Raw genomic sequence first — 19,404 nt, 5'->3', positions numbered from 1 at the left:
TCTACACACTCTACACGCTCTACACGCTCTACACGCTCTACATGCTCTACACGCTCTACACGCTCTACACGCTCTACACGCTCTACACGCTCTACACGCTCTACACGCTCTACACGCTCTACACGCTCTACACGCTCTACACGCTCTACACGCTCTACACGCTCTACACGCTCTACACGCTCTACACGCTCTACACGCTCTACACGCTCTACACGCTCTACACGCTCTACACGCTCTACACGCTCTACACGCTCTACACGCTCTACACACTCTACACGCTCTACACGCTCTACACGCCCTACATGCTCTACACGCTCTACACGCTCTACACGCTCTACACGCTCTACACGCTCTACACGCTCTACACGCTCTACACGCTCTACACGCTCTACACGCTCTACACGCTCTACACGCTCTACACGCCCTACATGCTCTACACGCTCTACACGCTCTACACGCTCTACTAATTATTGATCAAGAATTTTTGAAAAGAGCGACGACTGAGATCTTTGTTTTGTTGTTACAGAAGACTCAGTAAGAAAGCATTCTGAACCAATGATAGATCTGTTATCTGTTATCAACTGACAAGTAATCTTCTAAAACAGTTAATTAAATAACATTGTAAAAATGAGTGTTTAATAATCTCCATTGAACCATAAGTTAACACGTTCCACATGGAGAAGTACGCCGCGCCCGAGCCGATAACGCGTTATCGCTTCGTGTAATTGTAACGTATCCAATCCAACTGTTTCTGTTGCGGAGGCTGGAGCTGCAGTGCGCGACAGGTCGAGATGGCCCCCACACCCGCACAGTCCCCGCGCTACCCCGGCGCGGGCGAGCGGCGCGGCGGTGACGACCGCGACTGCCACCTCGAGCTGTCGCGTACTACACATCGAGAAATGATTACATAGTTGATAACGTCCGGAGTCCGAGTGTGGGCCGAGTGTCCGCGCCGCGCCGCCCGCCTCGCGACAGCAGCGCCGAGCAGCGCGGCACACGGCACACGGCACACGGCACACGGCACACGGCACACGGCAGTGCTCCGGCGGCGCGCGAACCGTGCACTGGTGCTGTGACGAGCGTAGACCTACTGCGACGAACACTACGTTCGATCGCTTGGGAAAATATTCCTAATATTTGTTCATAATTCGCCTGTTTCAAATCTATGCTAGTTTTGTTATTATTTAGCTACTAATATTAAATCGGGAGTGTTTCCTGCAGTTTGTGTGTGCGTGTGTGTGTGCAGTGAACGTGGAGTGGACACTGGAAATTGTTGGTTTGTTTGTTGAGACTTGAGCCGCGCTGTTGATGCTGGCTTATAAGGTTTGTAGTTATTCTTTACTTAATAGAAATTATTGAGCTGCTGTTGCGACATTAAATAAACAATTATATTGTTTGCATTCTTTCAATTCTGAGATAAAAACTACAGCTGTGTTCGTGAAACAGCGTGAAACTAATTTTCCGCAGTAAGAGTTACCTACAGCCTACACTCTACAGGTAGTAGGTACCTACTTACTATTGTTTCTTCAATAGGTAGATACTAGATAGGTAGGTATCTTATAATTATAAAAATCAAGATATCTTTATTATTCTGCCTATTTTTTTGCGTAGGTACCTACCTTAACTATTGTTACTATTCTTTTAGGTTTTATTGCAATTTGCAAACAGTAACAGTTTGAGTAGGTATATTAAAATTAAAATATGTTTATTGCAAAATTGATATTACAAGAGGTACAAAGTAAGTACCTACCTGCTTAACTTATGGTGTTCACATTTGAAATGCAACAGAATGTCCATTTCCAGAATGCAAGCTATCTATCTCTCTGCGCTAAATTCCATCGGAATCAGTTCAGCGGTGTAGGTAACTGAAACAATTCCACATATGTATAACACCTATCGCTATCACCGTGGATGCTAGTCCACGGTCCAGCTGTGAGTCTGTGACGATGGGACCTGCATGTTGCCTGAAGTCAGCTCACTTACAAGATAGCAGGCGATATGGTAGGGGGGGGTAACAAGGAACCTCCTCCCGAGGGGAAGCCATTTGAATATAATAATAATGGTAGGTATAGTCAAACCGGCCGGCGCAGGGCTGATAGCAATAATACATTTTAACAATAATGTCTTATATTTTGAACAGTCATAAGTCCTAATACATAGTCGAGTAAAATCAACCTAAAGGGCCACTTGTTTTATTATGTTTCCCACAAACAACGGGTTCTTCACCCGTGCATAGGGCGGTCAAGTAGATGTTCCTAAAATATCTTAAACAGCCACTTAACTGTATGTAAGGTAAATAATAAAACAAATTATGATAACAATCAAAATATTGTTCAAAAATAATCTATTACTTTTATGTCGAAACATCATGTCAACAACACTGACTAAATTACTAGTTATTTTTAGCTTATTTTAAAGAATTCGTTTGAATTCAAAGTAATGATCAAGATTATCAATTTATTTATTGAAGTTAGTTTAATGAATTGGACATTATTTGACTCATCCGATGTCACGCGATTTGTGGCGGGGCAGCCATTTTGAATCGATTTGTATAAATGCGGGTGTTTGACCGTTTTGAAAGCAGTCTCGCTCTGACTCGAGACTCGACGACTATTAAATACTTTTTGTGTTTAGGTCGTTATTTCAATCAAGTGGTTGAAATAGCATTTATTCCCCGATCAAATTAATATTTCAGTTAGGTTAGTTAAAAGACTATAACTCTCGATAAGCCTCTACGCGTTGTGATCCATATCCACGCGCAAGTTTAATATGAGAGGACATTTTAACCAAACTCATCTAAAAATACCGAATAATTCGCCTGCTTTTCTGACTGACTCTTTCAATCAGAGAAATATTTTTTACTGATTAAATAAATCCGACCTCAATAGGGAGTTGGACTTTAGTAATAAAATGATGTGATTGTTGTATAGCGGCCCGTAAACGACAAATATTTTAAAAATTTTACCTTAAAAATGTAAAAAATAGAGCAATTTCTGCTGGAAAATATTTTTTGTGTTAAAATATTTAAAAATATTTGTCGTTTACGTCTTGTGACGTCATTATTCGCTTTCCGTTGCAGCATGGAGTTAATAATTATGTTAAAAATAAACGAAAATAATAATTTTTTAAATTAATCTTTTCTAGCCCCATAAACTACCGCCATACAAAACATCATGTCATTTTCTGACTACAGTCCAACACCCTACTAACATATTTGAGCTGAATAATTAGCGTCATATTTGCCCAAGCTCTTTCAGAGAGCACTCCACGCAGGCAGCTATATTTAGTACGCGACAGGTCGACATGGCGATCGGGGCATGAGGCGGGGGAACGCCCCGCACACCCGCGCTCGCCTGCACCGGGTTAGAGTGGGGGCTGGGCGGGTGTGCGGGGCGTTCCATTCCCGATCGCCATCTCGATCTGTCGCGTGCTATGGGTATAGTGAGGGGTAGGAGCGATTATGAGCAACGCCCTAATGTAATGGTTCCGATGACTGGCGGAATATTATGGAGCGAAATTAATGAAATTTGTTCTCTATAGAAAATACGAGAGGTTGACGATATTATATATTGTGAAAATCCGTGCATTGCATTGATTCAAGGGGTTCGTCTTTAACTTCTACCGATCGATTGTGTCTGAACTCCCAACTCCCAACTCTGAACGCAGCAGCATCTAACTTTTCGGAGTTAAGTACCTAAGTGCGTTTTAAGCAAAATTACTTAATTAGTACCTATCGCTTGCTTTAGCGGTGAAGGAAAACATTGTGAGGAAATATGCATGCCTGAGAATATTCTCCATAAAATTTTCAAAGATCTGTGAAGCTTGCCAATCCGCACTCGACCAGCGTGGTAGACTACGACCAAACTCTTTTCATTCTGAGAGGAAACTCGTGCTCACCAGTGAGCCAGCGATACGTTGATGATGACGATGATGATATCAACAAAATGATTCGTTCAAGTTGGGTACCATTGTACACCTCAACAACAAAATGATTCGTTCAAGTTGGGTACCATTGTACACCTCAGCAACAAAATGATTCGTTCAAGTTGGGTACCATTGTACACCTCAACAACAAAATGATTCGTTCAAGTTGGGTACCATTGTACACCTCAACAACAAAATGATTCGTTCAAGTTGGGTACCATTGTACACCTCAACAACAAAATGATTCGTTCAAGTTGGGTACCATTGTACACCTCAGCAACAAAATGATTCGTTCAAGTTGGGTACCATTGTACACCTCAACAACAAAATGAACTGTAGGTATTCATCGATACCATTCAGGGGTACCGTTGTAACGAAGCGTTACATGAATTTATTATTTATATTATAATTTTATCTAATTTATTATTATAAATCATATTTTTAAACGTAATTTAGTATATTTTTAATTCATATGCACTGTGTTATAAAATTTAGGCGTTGCGAATAGCAACACCCATTTCCAAACGCAATCTTTGCTGTTGCTTGTTTTATACTTCAGGTCGAATAGAACGACTTGAAGTTGGTTTGATTGGAGACCGCCATTATGCACCCGGCGCGTCTTGACGCTGGGTGTGTAAGTTTTTTTTGTTGCGTCCACCTTTTTTACGGTGGACGCGACGCCTTTAAAATGTGCGTTATCGAAATGTTTTCTTTAATTTAAATATATTATGCAGTGCTCTTACGCTCCCGTTTACGGGTAAGTTTTGGATGGTACTCAAACATGTAAATCGTAATTGTTTCATTGTCATTTTTTTCACCACGTTTCATACTTAGTTATTTTTTCAAATTTCGATTATTCTACTTGCTTATTTTAATTATCATAACCTTAGTAGTTAATTTCAACCTTTGCATTATCGATTAGCGTAGTTTATTTGCCAATTCATTAGTAATTTTCAATCTAGATTGCATCATCATTGTAAAATTATTTTGACAACCCTCTTTTTTATATTTTTGTGAATAATTTCATTATTTTCAATATTTTGAGCCTTCAGCCGTTTATTTAGCCAAATCATTGTAATCTCCGTTCTGATATCGCCACACCGGCAATTCTGTCATGTCGAAGTACCTACCTTCTGTGTTCGACACGGGCCCGGGTTCGATTCCAGAACGGAAATTTATATGACCAGAGGATAACCCACATTGGTTATCAATTCCAGGAGCTACGTTTGGATTTGAAAGCGTGGTCCGGACTATAAAAGCGAGGTTTGGATTTAAAGGCGGGTTTAAACCCCATCAGCAAACCCCATCATCTAGTCAGCACCGTCGGGTATCCACGGCCATCATACGCTGACACCGAACTCCCGGCCTCACACCATCTGCGAGGCCGACAACACGAGGGGAGTACACATTACTGCCACTAGGGCAAAGGCCGAAATCAATGTAACACCACGACCCTACAAATGTTGTGTGCCGACCTATGAGCTAAGCCGCGGTAGTTTTCTGTACCACCATTTTTATATTATTAAAATTCTACCGTGTGCTATTATCGCCGTTTCATTACAATCATTTCTCTCATTATCATTTTTTTAGCACCCGGTACACCGTTCAGTTAGTTTTCATACAGCAGAGGCTTAACAACTGTGTAACACACAGGCTTACAGGCTGTGTAACAACGCGCGACAAGCGTTTGACGAGCGTCGCCGATATCCGCGTCTGTTGACCTCTCCACGACGATACTCGTCATTGTGTGTGTGTGTGTGTGTGTGTGTGTGTGTGTGTGTGTGTGTGTGTGTGTGTGTCAGTGGGGCACAGTGTCGCGGCGGCGCGGGGCAACGATGGAGGAGGATCAACAGAGATCGTGTGTCGAGCTCGTGGCACTATTGTGTCATGTCAGACCACAATGTTACTTTGTCCATTACTTGTACCATTCGCTATACATATTCCGCTCTCTGATAATATACTTCATGACACATTGTTCACTAACTACCACATAAGTAGGTAGTTTTTTCTACTTCTAAAGAACTTCCGACACGGTGAAGCGGCTTGACATCAAGCACATACATTTTTCTACTTCTAAAGAACTTCCGACACGGTGAAGCGGCTTGACATCAAGCACATACATTTTTCTACTTCTAAAGAACTTCCGACACGGTGAAGCGGCTTGACATCAAGCACATACATTTTTCTACTTCTAAAGAACTTCCGACACGGTGAAGCGGCTTGACATCAAGCACATACATTTTTCTACTTCTAAAGAACTTCCGACACGGTGAAGCGGCTTGACATCAAGCACATACATTTTTCTACTTCTAAAGAACTTCCGACACGGTGAAGCGGCTTGACATCAAGCACATACATTTTTCTACTTCTAAAGAACTTCCGACACGGTGAAGCGGCTTGACATCAAGCACATACATTTTTCTACTTCTAAAGAACTTCCGACACGGTGAAGCGGCTTGACATCAAGCACATACATTTTTCTACTTCTAAAGAACTTCCGACACGGTGAAGCGGCTTGACATCAAGCACATACATTTTTCTACTTCTAAAGAACTTCCGACACGGTGAAGCGGCTTGACATCAAGCACATACATTTTTCTACTTCTAAAGAACTTCCGACACGGTGAAGCGGCTTGACATCAAGCACATACATTTTTCTACTTCTAAAGAACTTCCGACACGGTGAAGCGGCTTGACATCAAGCACATACATTTTTGCTTGAGTCAGTCATTTTGAGCGTTCACAATGTCTGCTTGATGCTTGTGAGTCAAGCATTTACGTGATTGACGCGTGATTGATGCTATTTTACATTTTTCCTTCTCGCGACGTTCGGACAGTGTTTGACGAATAAAAAAAGTGTTTGCTCAAGCCGCTTGACGAGCGCATCAAGCCGCTTGACGAGCGCATCAAGCACGCATCACGCAGCTTGATCGAGCAAAACGAATCTACGTGTTTGACGTCAAGCCGCTCCACCGGTCGGAAGCTCTTCACAATGTTAGTGTTAAAATAACAGCAATAGTCTAACAACATGTGAGATCTGATCCTACGACGCCGACGTCTCGAGTCGCAGTTCGACCGTCCGAGTCCGAGTTCCGACCACGTGACATCAAACAGGGCCAGTGGACACAGCTGTCGTGCGCGACAACTGGTGTGTTGGCCAGTAAACAAGCTGCGAGCTGCTACACAACATTAGCTGTTCCCTGTTCAAGCTGCAGTGCATAGGTCTGTCTGTACAAGGCTACTTTTTGTGCTGTAGGTAAATGTTATAAAGATCACTCGGCAGGGCTAGCGTCACTAGCGTGCCGGGAGTTACTCGCACGCACTACGGCACTACGGCACTACGGCACTACGGCACTACGGCACTACGGCACTACGGCACTACGGCACTACGGCACTACGGCACTACGGCACTACGGCACTACGGCACTACCCATGTGATGTGATGAGCTAGAACATGCCCCGCGGTGTCACTCGTGTGTGTACGGAACAGTTTGTAAGTTGTCACCGTTAGTCGGACCTTACAGTACATCTGGGAGTGTCAGTGATGTAGACGCGGGCCTTACAGTACATCTGGGAGTGTCAGTGATGTAGACGCGGGCCTTACAGTACATCTGGGAGTGTCAGTGATGTAGACGCGGGCCTTACAGTACATCTGGGAGTGTCAGTGATGTAGACGCGGGCCTTACAGTACATCTGGGAGTGTCAGTGATGTAGACGCGGGCCTTACAGTACATCTGGGAGTGTCAGTGATGTAGACGCGGGCCTTACAGTACATCTGGGAGTGTCAGTGATGTAGACGCGGGCCTTACAGTACATCTGGGAGTGTCAGTGATGTAGACGCGGGCCTTACAGTACATCTGGGAGTGTCAGTGATGTAGACGCGGGCCTTACAGTACATCTGGGAGTGTCAGTGATGTAGACGCGGGCCTTACAGTACATCTGGGAGTGTCAGTGATGTAGACGCGGGCCTTACAGTACATCTGGGAGTGTCAGTGATGTAGACGCGGGCCTTACAGTACATCTGGGAGTGTCAGTGATGTAGACGCGGGCCTTACAGTACATCTGGGAGTGTCAGTGATGTAGACGCGGGCCTTACAGTACATCTGGGAGTGTCAGTGATGTAGACGCGGGCCTTACAGTACATCTGGGAGTGTCAGTGATGTAGACGCGGGCCTTACAGTACATCTGGGAGTGTCAGTGATGTAGACGCGGGCCTTACAGTACATCTGGGAGTGTCAGTGATGTAGACGCGGGCCTTACAGTACATCTGGGAGTGTCAGTGATGTAGACGCGGGCCTTACAGTACATCTGGGAGTGTCAGTGATGTAGACGCGGGCCTTACAGTACATCTGGGAGTGTCAGTGATGTAGACGCGGGCCTTACAGTACATCTGGGAGTGTCAGTGATGTAGACGCGGGCCTTACAGTACATCTGGGAGTGTCAGTGATGTAGACGCGGGCCTTACAGTACATCTGGGAGTGTCAGTGATGTAGACGCGGGCCTTACAGTACATCTGGGAGTGTCAGTGATGTAGACGCGGGCCTTACAGTACATCTGGGAGTGTCAGTGATGTAGACGCGGGCCTTACAGTACATCTGGGAGTGTCAGTGATGTAGACGCGGGCCTTACAGTACATCTGGGAGTGTCAGTGATGTAGACGCGGGCCTTACAGTACATCTGGGAGTGTCAGTGATGTAGACGCGGGCCTTACAGTACATCTGGGAGTCGTTCGGCGTGCGACCTTCGCGTCGTCGTCGGAGTGATGAATTCGCGCGCGGAAATTAACCGTGCAGTAATATCGTGCAGCTGGACCGTGGACCGTGGACCGTGGACCGTGGACCGTGGACCGTGGACCGTGGACCGTGGACCGTGGACCGTGGACCGTGGACCGTGGACCGTGGACCGTGGACCGTGGACCGTGGACCGTCGACCGTGGACCGTGCGCCGCAGCTACCCAAAATATAATACAATGTACCTACTCGTTACATTTGTATACTTACATATTCTGGAGATTAGTCGTCGTCCGTTGTGTTGAGGGTTGCGACTTTCCTCCGCGCTGGATGGCGCCGTGTGCCGCGGCGGTGCCGTGGCGCCGTGTGCCGCGGCGGTGCCGTGGCGCCGTGTGCCGCGGCGGTGCCGTGGTGGCTGGTGACACTATGTCAGTACTAAATACTAGGTACCTACATACTAACTATTTTTGAACTATCCTTATTTGTCCACCCTTGGTGGACGCTCTCGTAGTTGACACATACATGTTTCATGAGTAGGTACATACATACACACGCACACACACACATCGTATTGTCTGGAAGGTAAGCAAGTAAACAATTGAGCAGTTAATAAAGGATAGAGCGCGCGTGTCGTATGTTAATCAGTCGATTGTTCCTCTCGGAGCTGAAGACGGAGGGCGGAGGTCGGAGGTCGGAGGTCGGAGGTCACATCGATTGTAGCTCATTTACGTACAACTGAAACTAGGAACCAGCGGGCATTGCAATTCTGCATATATACTATTCACTGAGCTACTCGTTACAACACAATAATACCGATTTTATGTATTACTAACTTATTCCCGCGACTTCGTCCGCGTGAACTACACAAACTTAAAACCCGTATTTTACTCCCTAGAGGTTGAATTTTCAAAATTCCTTTCTTAGCGGACGTCTACGTCATAATCTGCATGCCAAACATTCCGATCGCTTCAGTACTTACTTTGAGCTGTGCGTTGACAGATCAGTCAGTCAGTCTTTTGATTTAGGACTTTAACAGTTGTTTATAATAGGTAGGTACCTAAGCATTGAATAAATTGAATAAATGCTGTGAGATTTTAATTTTTAATTTACTTTTAAAGAATATTAGCCATGTTAAATGACTAATATTCCCCTTTCCTCTCCAATTAAGCGTCAAGCTTGTACTAGGAGTAGGTACAAGGTAGGTACGTCGACCTTTCGGTTTTCAGTCCACTCCTTTACCGGTCGAGCTATTGAGGCTCAAACCTCAAAAATCAACAGATTGAATCTAAATATTATTTCGCAGTACACAGATACATCGGTAGGTATGTACTGTGTAGTTCGCAGTACACAGATACATCAGTAGATATGTACTGTGTAGTTCGCAGTACACAGATACATCGGTAGGTATGTACTGTGTAGTTCGCAGTACACAGATACATCGGTAGGTATGTACTTGTAGTTCGCAGTACACAGATACATCAGTAGGTATGTACTGTGTAGTTCGCAGTACACAGATACATCGGTAGATATGTACTGTGTAGTTCGCAGTACACAGACACACGGCCACTGTTTATTTGACTTGTGTGGTTTATTGACAACAGTTTTATTGACAACAATAAACTACCCTCGTTCACTGCTCCCATGAGTTCATGGCGGTCGGCGGTCGGCGGTCGGCGGTCGGCGGTCGGCGGTCGGCGGTCAGCAAGCTCACGCGGCCGGAACACATTGCAGTGTAGAATGTACAGTTACATTCGAAACAAGGAGAACTTTTGAGACCAAAGTATATTATCAATCGCGAAATTTGTCTGAAGGACGGCATGGGATCGCATCCTATAGAGCCTAGCACACATTGGCCCATTGCACTCGGCCAATGCACTCGCCGAACTCGTACAGGCCACAGGGCCACTTGGTGTATATTTTTTGTGATGTAACCACAAACTCACAGTTTTCGGATATTTTTCCTTTACTTGATACCTACCTACCTGCCAAATTATGATTGAAGGTCAACGGGAAGTGCCCTATAGGTTTTGTTGACAGATACGACAGACGGAAAGACGGACAACAAAGTGATACTGCAAAGGTTCCTTTTTTTCTTTTGAGGTCGGGAACTGTAAAAAGCTACTGGCAGTCGAACAGGACAGACCACAACATATATGAGAGCAAGTTTTCCCACTTGTAACACATCTAGTATCTACCAATGTCCCCGTGCTGTGTGTGTCGGGGATGTTGTCCCAGGGACACATCTGCACCTGTTGAGCCCTTCCCTGGCGCACCTCCGTAGTCCGTACGTAGACAACACCGCCGACAGAGGCGCGCCACCCTTGCCGGCGATCTCACCAGGTGGTAAGTGACGATGCGACCTAAAATGGTAGAGGGCTAACGTGGTAGAGGTAGCTTGCAACCCGGGGAAGGATATAGGCTACTTTTTATCCCGGAAAATTTAGAATTCCCACAGGATTTTTAAAACCTAAATCCACGCGTACGAAGTCGCGGGCATCAGCTAGTTACACATAAAGTTTGTTTGAACCGATTTGAGTAATTTGTTTTAATCTCCCTCCCGCTCCCAGTTTAGCCAGCATCATCATCATCACTTACCACCAGGAGTCAGGACAGATTGCAGTCAACGGCTGACTTGTATCTGAATACAAAAATGGAAAACAATCATTTGACAACACGCTCGTTTGGACGACACGAGACCTCTCACTCGGCTTCCACTGACTGACTGACTGACGACTCCCAGCTTTGTGACTTATGGTTTAACGAGGCGGGTCAACATGGCTATCCCGTGTCAAGGACTCCTTGAACATGATACGGTTATGCTCTGAAACTTGAAACGAACCGCTCTCTATGTTACCTATACTATACTATACTATACTATACTATACTATACTATACTATACTATACTATACTATACTATACTATACTATACTATACTATACTATACTATACTATACTATACTATACTATACTATACTATACTATACATTGTCTTCATCGCAACTACTTGAATCCATAAAGTCTTATTTTTTGAAGACTGAATACGTAACTTAACTCTATCTACATATTATTATGTTGATTACAAATATTCATATTATATTGCATTAATATTCTTCTTTTATAAAGAAACTAGCTTATGCTCGCGACTTCGTCTAAAAAAGTGCCTAGTGTCCAAACCAATCTGCAGGGTTAGCATGGGCGGGGATATAATTTTCTCCCCGGGGAAAGGATAAAATCTTTATCCCCTCCGACAGCTTTATCCACTCTCCGAGCATGGGCTCACGGGTGGATATAATTATCCACAGTGAATAAAACGGGGGACTTTTCGGTTTTTGGATCTTTTCCTTTACCTTTATTGGGTTAATGGTAATTGGTATTTGGGACCTATGTTGGGTTTATGTTGGGGTTCCCAACCATATTCCAAACATAACCCAAACACAACCCAAACATAACACAAACACAACCCAAACATAACCCAAACATAACCTAAGCCCAACAGGTACCGCGAGACATGTTTTGATTTTTTAAGTTCTATGAGAATAAACTTAAACCCACGTCTAATGTCGAGGATAAAATTGTCCCCGAATTAGGGATAAACTTCCCCTCTCCCCTGTTGCCGTGCTTTGAGAGGTGGACAAGTAAATTTTATCCCTCGTCAGTGGATATAATTGGGGGATAATTTTTTTGTCTCCTGCCCATGCTAGGGGGGCTGATGTAGATATAAAGTGTGCATTCATTACAGTTTCCGTTCCAACATCGAACCAATCTGATGTAGATATAAAGTGTGCATTCATTACAGTTTCCGTTCCAACATCGAACCAATCTGATGTAGATATAAAGTGTGCATTCATTACAGTTTCCGTTCCAACATCGAACCAATCTGATGTAGATATAAAGTGTGCATTCATTACAGTTTCCGTTCCAACATCGAACCAATCTGATGTAGATATAAAGTGTGCATTCATTACGTACAGGAATGTGAGCGTATTATTTTTCAGTATCGTGTATTCTGGGAACGCTGTAATCACAAATTCCACAATTTATTGCACGGCACGTGGAGCTTTCCGAGGAAAAACATTACCTACCTACCTAATGTAAAACATTACCTACCTACCTAATGTAAAACATTACCTACCTACCTAATGTAAAACATTACCTACCTACCTAATGTAAAACATTACCTACCTACCTAATGTAAAACATTACCTACCTACCTAATGTAAAACATTACCTACCTACCTAATGTAAAACATTACCTACCTACCTAATGCAAAACATTACCTACCTACCTAATGTAAAACATTACCTACCTACCTAATGTAAAACATTACCTACCTACCTAATGTAAAACATTACCTACCTACCTAATGTAAAACATTACCTACCTACCTAATGCAAAACATTACCTACCTACCTAATGTAAAACATTACCTACCTACCTAATGTAAAACTATCTACATTTTTCAAATGTCTCTTTTATAAAAAAAAACTTGAACTGTAAAGCAACAGTCTAGAATGAAGTAAGTTTTGTTGCTCTAATGATAATACTAAACTCAGATCTACCTACAACGTCGGCCTGCCCAGACCTGCGTGGGGCGGCAGGCGGCAGGCGGCAGGCGGCAGGCGGCAGGCCGGCTCTACACCGGGGCGGGTCGACGTCGCCGGACCTTTTCAATATTTACGTCAACAGCCTCACAGAGGAGCAAAACTGATTTTCATGTCAGTGGAGTTTGTATTAATAAAATTGAAGTTCCGCTGATGGTAATATGGTGCTGTTCAGTTCCTCTATCGAGGGGCTACGGAACTCACATTCCGAGGACAGAACAAAAGTAACCTGCGCGTGCAGCTATGTACAAGGCTTGTGTTGGTTTCCAGGTCGCGAGTGCGGACATGAAGCGAGCCAGCGGCGGCCGGAGCTCCTGAGGGGGAGGGGGAGTGGGGGACGATGGACGACCCGGAGCGCATCGCGCGCGACCAGCTGGCCTGCGACCTGGCCAACAACCAGACCGCGCCGCCGCCAGGCCCCCCCCCCCCCCCCTCCTCGCGCGTCAGACGAGTGTGACTGATGCCATACTTGACTACTTCTTTTTACACGGCTTTACATAAATTTTGCACAAATGAGGATCTGACGAAGAAGGAAAATTTGAATCGATGTAGATTGAGAGTCTGTTAAATTGAGTAGAATGTTACTTTAGAAAGCCTACCCCATATTATTGTCACAATCTGGCCCATCGAAGATCTTATAAATCATACTCGTTCCCTTAAAGCTGTCGACAAACAGCAGGCCTCCTCTCTGTCTGTGTCACTCAGTCGCACACTACGGAGAGCGTCCAACAAAATGACAGACAAAATCTTAATTTCATTGGCTAACTGTGAGAAACAACTGAAATGTCATCGTATACAGTAATTATTAGTCTCGATGATAAACACCATAAATATAGTCCATGGCCCCAATAAGTTGTGGCGCAGTCACCTGTTGGACGGCTGCAGCTGACGTGCGCCGCGTGTGTTGCAGGTGTGTACTGCGCGGGCACGTTCGACACGTGGCAGTGCTGGCCGCACACGCCCGCCAACAGCACCGCCTTCGCGCCCTGCCCCGACTTCGTGCCCGGCTTCACGCCCACCCGTGAGCATCTAGCACCGCCATCGTCGACCCATCACCGGCTCTCCGCCGAGCACGCCTCTCCGCCGAGCACGCCTCTCCGCCGAGCACGGCTCTCCGCCGAGCACGGCTCTCCGCCGAGCACGGCTCTCCTCTCGGAGTGTGAACTGGCAGACTTCACACACCTTAGAGAACTCTTAGGCATGCATGTTTCCTCACGATGTTTTCCTTAACTGTTAAAGCAAGTGCGATTCAATAATTGCTTTAACCCACTACTCTGAAAAATTATAGATGCATGCACTTAGCATCAACAAATATTAATATTTCATGCTGTTCCAAATTATGGCTTTTATTTTATGGTGTATTAAGAGTCAAGACCCTACGAACAGTTTAGAGATCCAGTACTTCAGTTCTGACTGACAACAAATGAAGCGCGGTCACAGCCGTAGCACGCGTCACGTGTCACGCGTCACGCCAGCGGCCGTGACGCGTCGTCTGAGGGCACAGAGCTCATCATCGCACGGATCATCCTCTCCAGCTTGGCTCGAATCTATTTCTAAATATACTTTTCTTGATGGGGTCTACATCACAGAGATGATGATCTGAAGTTTCTAGATCCAGTGGCTTAAACTAATGATAATGTAAGGATATGTGTCGTGACAGTGATGGCACACAAGCTGTGCACCGAGAACGGCACCTGGTGGCAGCACCCGGCGTCCGGCAGACCCTGGTCCAACTACACCACCTGCGTGAGGCCCGAGGATGTACGTAATCGTAGCACTGTTTAGTTTGTGTCGTGACAGTGATGGCACACAAGCTGTGCACCGAGAACGGCACCTGGTGGCAGCACCCGGCGTCCGGCAGACCCTGGTCCAACTACACCACCTGCGTGAGGCCCGAGGATGTACGTAATCGTAGCACTGTTTAGTTTGTGTCGTGACAGTGATGGCACACAAGCTGTGCACCGAGAACGGCACCTGGTGGCAGCACCCGGCGTCCGGCAGACCCTGGTCCAACTACACCACCTGCGTGAGGCCCGAGGATGTACGTAATCGTAGCACTGTTTAGTTTGTGTCGTGACAGTGATGGCACACAAGCTGTGCACCGAGAACGGCACCTGGTGGCAGCACCCGGCGTCCGGCAGACCCTGGTCCAACTACACCACCTGCGTGAGGCCCGAGGATGTACGTAATCGTAGCACTGTTTAGTTTGTGTCGTGACAGTGATGGCACACAAGCTGTGCACCGAGAACGGCACCTGGTGGCAGCACCCGGCGTCCGGCAGACCCTGGTCCAACTACACCACCTGCGTGAGGCCCGAGGATGTACGTAATCGTAGCACTGTTTAGTTTGTGTCGTGACAGTGATGGCACACAAGCTGTGCACCGAGAACGGCACCTGGTGGCAGCACCCGGCGTCCGGCAGACCCTGGTCCAACTACACCACCTGCGTGAGGCCCGAGGATGTACGTAATCGTAGCACTGTTTAGTTTGGCTCATGGTAGCGGTTTTGCCGTTATATTTATTGTTCGATACGGTTCCCAGGACGTGAGCGAGATCATCGCCGTGTACGAGGCGGGCTACAGCGTGTCGCTGGTGGCGCTGCTGCTGTCGCTGGCCATCCTCTTCTACTTCAAGTGAGTGAGCAACCTTGACTGGGAGCAGCCATGCTCTATTTAGTCAAATGGAGAAGTACATTCCTGCAACAGTATAAGTGGATGTCTTGTAATAACGAATCGGCGAGAACTGGCATTATTTTATTTAGGTTATTTCGAGATGTTTTTGAGTCTTTGGCCTTTAATTGTTTGCAAAAAATTATTTGTGTAATTTTGGTTTATTTTAAATGAATGAGTAATTTGAATAAATTATATTAGTTAATCGTATACCATAATTATCAGCATGAGTAGTCGCTGTACGCGCGCGTGCGTGTTGCAGGAGCCTGCGCTGCGCGCGCATCACGGTGCACATGAACCTGTTCGCGTCGTTCGCGCTCAACAACGCGCTGTGGCTGGCGTGGTACGCGCTGGTGGTGCGCGCGCCCGCCACGCTGGCCGCGTCGCCCGCCTGGTGCCGCGCGCTGCACGCCGCGCTGCAGTACGCGCTGCTCACCAACTACACGTGGATGCTGTGCGAGGGCCTGTACCTGCACACCGTGCTGGTCAGCGCCTTCGTGTCCGAGCGCCGCCTGCTGCGCGCGCTGCTGCTGGCGGGCTGGCTGCTGCCGCTGCCCAGCGCCGTCGTCAGCGCGGCGCGGCGCGCGGCGGCCGGCGAGCCGCTGTGCTGGGCGGACGACGGCGCGCCGCGGCTGGAGCTGGCGCTGCTGGTGTGCGCCGCCGTGCTGCTCAACCTGGGCTTCCTGTGCAACATCGTGCGCGTGCTGTGCACCAAGCTGCGCGCGGGCGGCGGCGCGGGCCCCGCGCGCCCGTCGGCCACGGCGCTGCACGCGCTGCGCGCCACGTGCCTGCTGGCGCCGCTGCTGGGCCTGCAGTACCTGCTGACGCCGTGCCGGCCGGCGCGCGCGGCGCGCTACTGGCTGCTGTACGAGTACGCCACGGCGCTCACCACGTCGCTGCAGGGGCTGTGCGTGGCCGTGCTGTACTGCTTCTGCAACGGCGAGGTGCTGGCGCAGCTGCGGCGGCGCTGGCGCGTGCTCACCTTCCGCGCGCGCGCCAACTCCACCACCAACACCACCGTCTCGGTGAGCATTGTTGCTAATCTTCAGCCGCTGATTCTTTCTCGTTTCGAGCCACAATATGTCTGTACGAGACTCTGGGAGAGAACGGCAGACATTTGTGTGTTTGTTCCTCTCTGTAATGTCCACAAAAGCTTATAGAACTTGACCAGGTGGATGGATACAGTATAGTTCAGTACAGTACACTATAGTTGTTATATTATACTGGTTGATTGCGTAGTGTGTGCTTCTGTTACAGGTTCTTGAACACTAGACACTTCCTTTTCAGGGTGTAAAAGTGAATGATGCTTCTTCGAACATATTGTACAGCAACTTGGTTTTCCGCACCGAGCCACCGTATTATTATTATGGTTCAGAATGAGACAGTTGAAGCAAAGATTGCCATCATGAACAGAGTTAAAATATCAGCTATCCTTAATTCTTTAAGAATAATTTGCAGTTGTTTAAATAGTAAGCTTTATTGCAGAATGCACATTTGGGAGAATATGCTTTGACTGTTGTATGAAAACTTTAGGTTTTGTTTATCAACGGGAAGTACCCTGTAGGTTTCTTGACAGACAGACAGACAAACAGACAGACAGATAAACAGAAAGACAGACAGACAACAAAGTGATCCTATAGGTAAGGGTTCCGTTTTTCCTTTTGAGGTACGAAACCCTAAAAATCAAATGGTTTCAAAGGGATTCCTTCGTTCTTTAACACTTAACGGCTTGTTTCACAGTTCGTGCGGTCGGGGGCGCTAGGCGCGGGCGAGGAGAAGGTGTGACTGGCGGCGCGCGGGGCGGGCGGCGCGCTCGAGGAGGAGGCGGAGGCGGGGGAGGGCGGCGCGCGCGAGCGACGCATTCGCTTCGACGACGACGACGACGCGCCGCCGCACACGCGCCTGCTCTGAGCCCCGCCCCCGCCCCGCGCCCGCACCCCCTCGCACGCCCGCGCCCGCACACCGCGGCCGCGCCACGGGAGACTGTGTGACGTGATAGTGACGTGCCGGTACCGGCTCGCTTCATACGATCATGGATATTTTAAATTTTTATGCTGAAGGACGATGGACAAAGTCAACAAGCATTGGAAACGATTTTGATATTTCCGTTGAGACAGCCTACCTCAAATAAAGATAAAATCTTAACTAGTTTTCAGAAGATTTAGCAAAATTTCGAACCTTAATGTTAATAATATAAAACAATATTTATAATGAATTATTATTATCATGTAAAGAAAATGTTTGTAATGTAAATAATATGTCGCTAAGAATTATGACAAAATATACACTTCTCATCAAAAAAAATTAAAACATTTTCAAATTTAAAAAATAGGTACCAAATGATTTTTTTGATGAGAAGTATAACATCCATAAAAATGATCAATGTATAATATAGAATAGATATTATGTAAATAATTTTGTAAATTTGAAAATAAAAAGTGTTTGAAGATTTTGGTTTAATTAATTTCTACAGAAGTCAACATAATATTATCTAAGTATAAAGATGACCCGAAGTGTTCCTGTAAGTATTTTAAAGCACCAATCTACAATTTTATAATAATACAAGTACACTAGTCACTGAGTCACCGAAACTGAAATAACCGAAGTCCGGATTTTGTTTTTGAGGAGACATTGCGTTGAAATCAAGGTTTGTACCTTCATCTTAATATATAAAAGGAAAAGGTGACTGACTGACTGACTGATCTATCAACGCACAGCTCAAACTACGGGACGGATCGGGCTGAAATTTGACATACAGATAGCTATTATGACGTAGGCATCCGCTAAGAAAGGCTTTTTGAAAATTCAACCCCTAAGGGGGTGAAATAGGGGTTTGAAAGTGTAGTCCACGCGAATGTAGTCGCGAGCATAAGCTAGTAATCTATAAAATATAATACAAAAGGAATGACTGAGCTCTAAAAGTACAGCTGAAATTACTTGAGGGATCGGGCTGAAATTTGGCAAGAAGACAGCTAAAATGACAGACATCCGTAAAGAAATTTCCGAGTCCGAGTCTCAGAGGAATTTCCGCCGAGTTTCTTGCTGGTTCTTCTCAGTAGGAACGGCATTCCGAACCAGTGGTAAATTAAAACTACCCGACTATTCGCGCTTGTATAAAGCGCTTGTAAAAAGTCTACTTGAATAAAAACATATTCTATTCTAGAACATAAAAATTACAAATCGAAAATATCATCTAAACCATCGCAACGAGGCAGGGTGCTGGGAACGCTGGCAGCGTTACCTCGTTGAATGGCCAGACTAATATGCTGACCGAGGTAACTGCCAGCCCTCTGGTCCCCCGTGGGTTCCGCGAGACGGGATGAAAGGTCCTTAAAAAAGGATCTAGCATCCTCGCCCCACGAACCCATGGGCTCCACCCCAAAAGGCACAAATATGAAACTATTTTCTATATTCTCATATTTGCGCCTCTTGGCCCTTTCTGCCTTAGTAGCCGCCGCTCCGGCCGCCACGGAGGTCGC

The 19,404-nt window shown here is 46.2% G+C and overlaps 1 protein-coding gene across 1 annotated transcript; it reads left to right on the top strand.

The window, feature by feature from the left end:
* The first annotated feature begins 855 nt into the window (after positions 1-855).
* Positions 856-18,059, top strand: LOC117988860 (calcitonin gene-related peptide type 1 receptor-like). Its single transcript, XM_034976128.2, has 7 exons — positions 856-1,323; positions 13,528-13,673; positions 14,168-14,278; positions 14,918-15,018; positions 15,798-15,889; positions 16,188-16,950; positions 17,666-18,059. The coding sequence occupies exons 2-7, from the start codon at positions 13,598-13,600 to the stop codon at positions 17,708-17,710; spliced, it is 1,188 nt and encodes a 395-aa protein (XP_034832019.1). The 5' UTR covers positions 856-1,323; positions 13,528-13,597; the 3' UTR covers positions 17,711-18,059.
* Positions 18,060-19,404: the final 1,345 nt, after the last annotated feature.

Source organism: Maniola hyperantus, chromosome 15 (assembly GCF_902806685.2).
Source record: "Maniola hyperantus chromosome 15, iAphHyp1.2, whole genome shotgun sequence".
Classification (NCBI taxonomy): Eukaryota; Metazoa; Arthropoda; class Insecta; order Lepidoptera; family Nymphalidae; genus Maniola; species Maniola hyperantus.
The sequence above is the reverse complement of the archived record's forward strand: the minus strand, read 5'-3'. Positions and strand labels throughout refer to the sequence as shown.

Coding starts and splice junctions, on each gene's coding strand:
- LOC117988860 (XM_034976128.2), top strand. CDS start 13,598: ATGGACGACCCGGAGCGCATCGCGCGCGACCAGCTGGCCTGCGACCTG. Junction 13,674..14,167: donor CCAGACCGCGCCGCCGCCAG/GCCCCCCCCCCC, acceptor CGTGTGTTGCAG/GTGTGTACTGCGCGGGCACG. Junction 14,279..14,917: donor GCCCGGCTTCACGCCCACCC/GTGAGCATCTAG, acceptor GTGTCGTGACAG/TGATGGCACACAAGCTGTGC.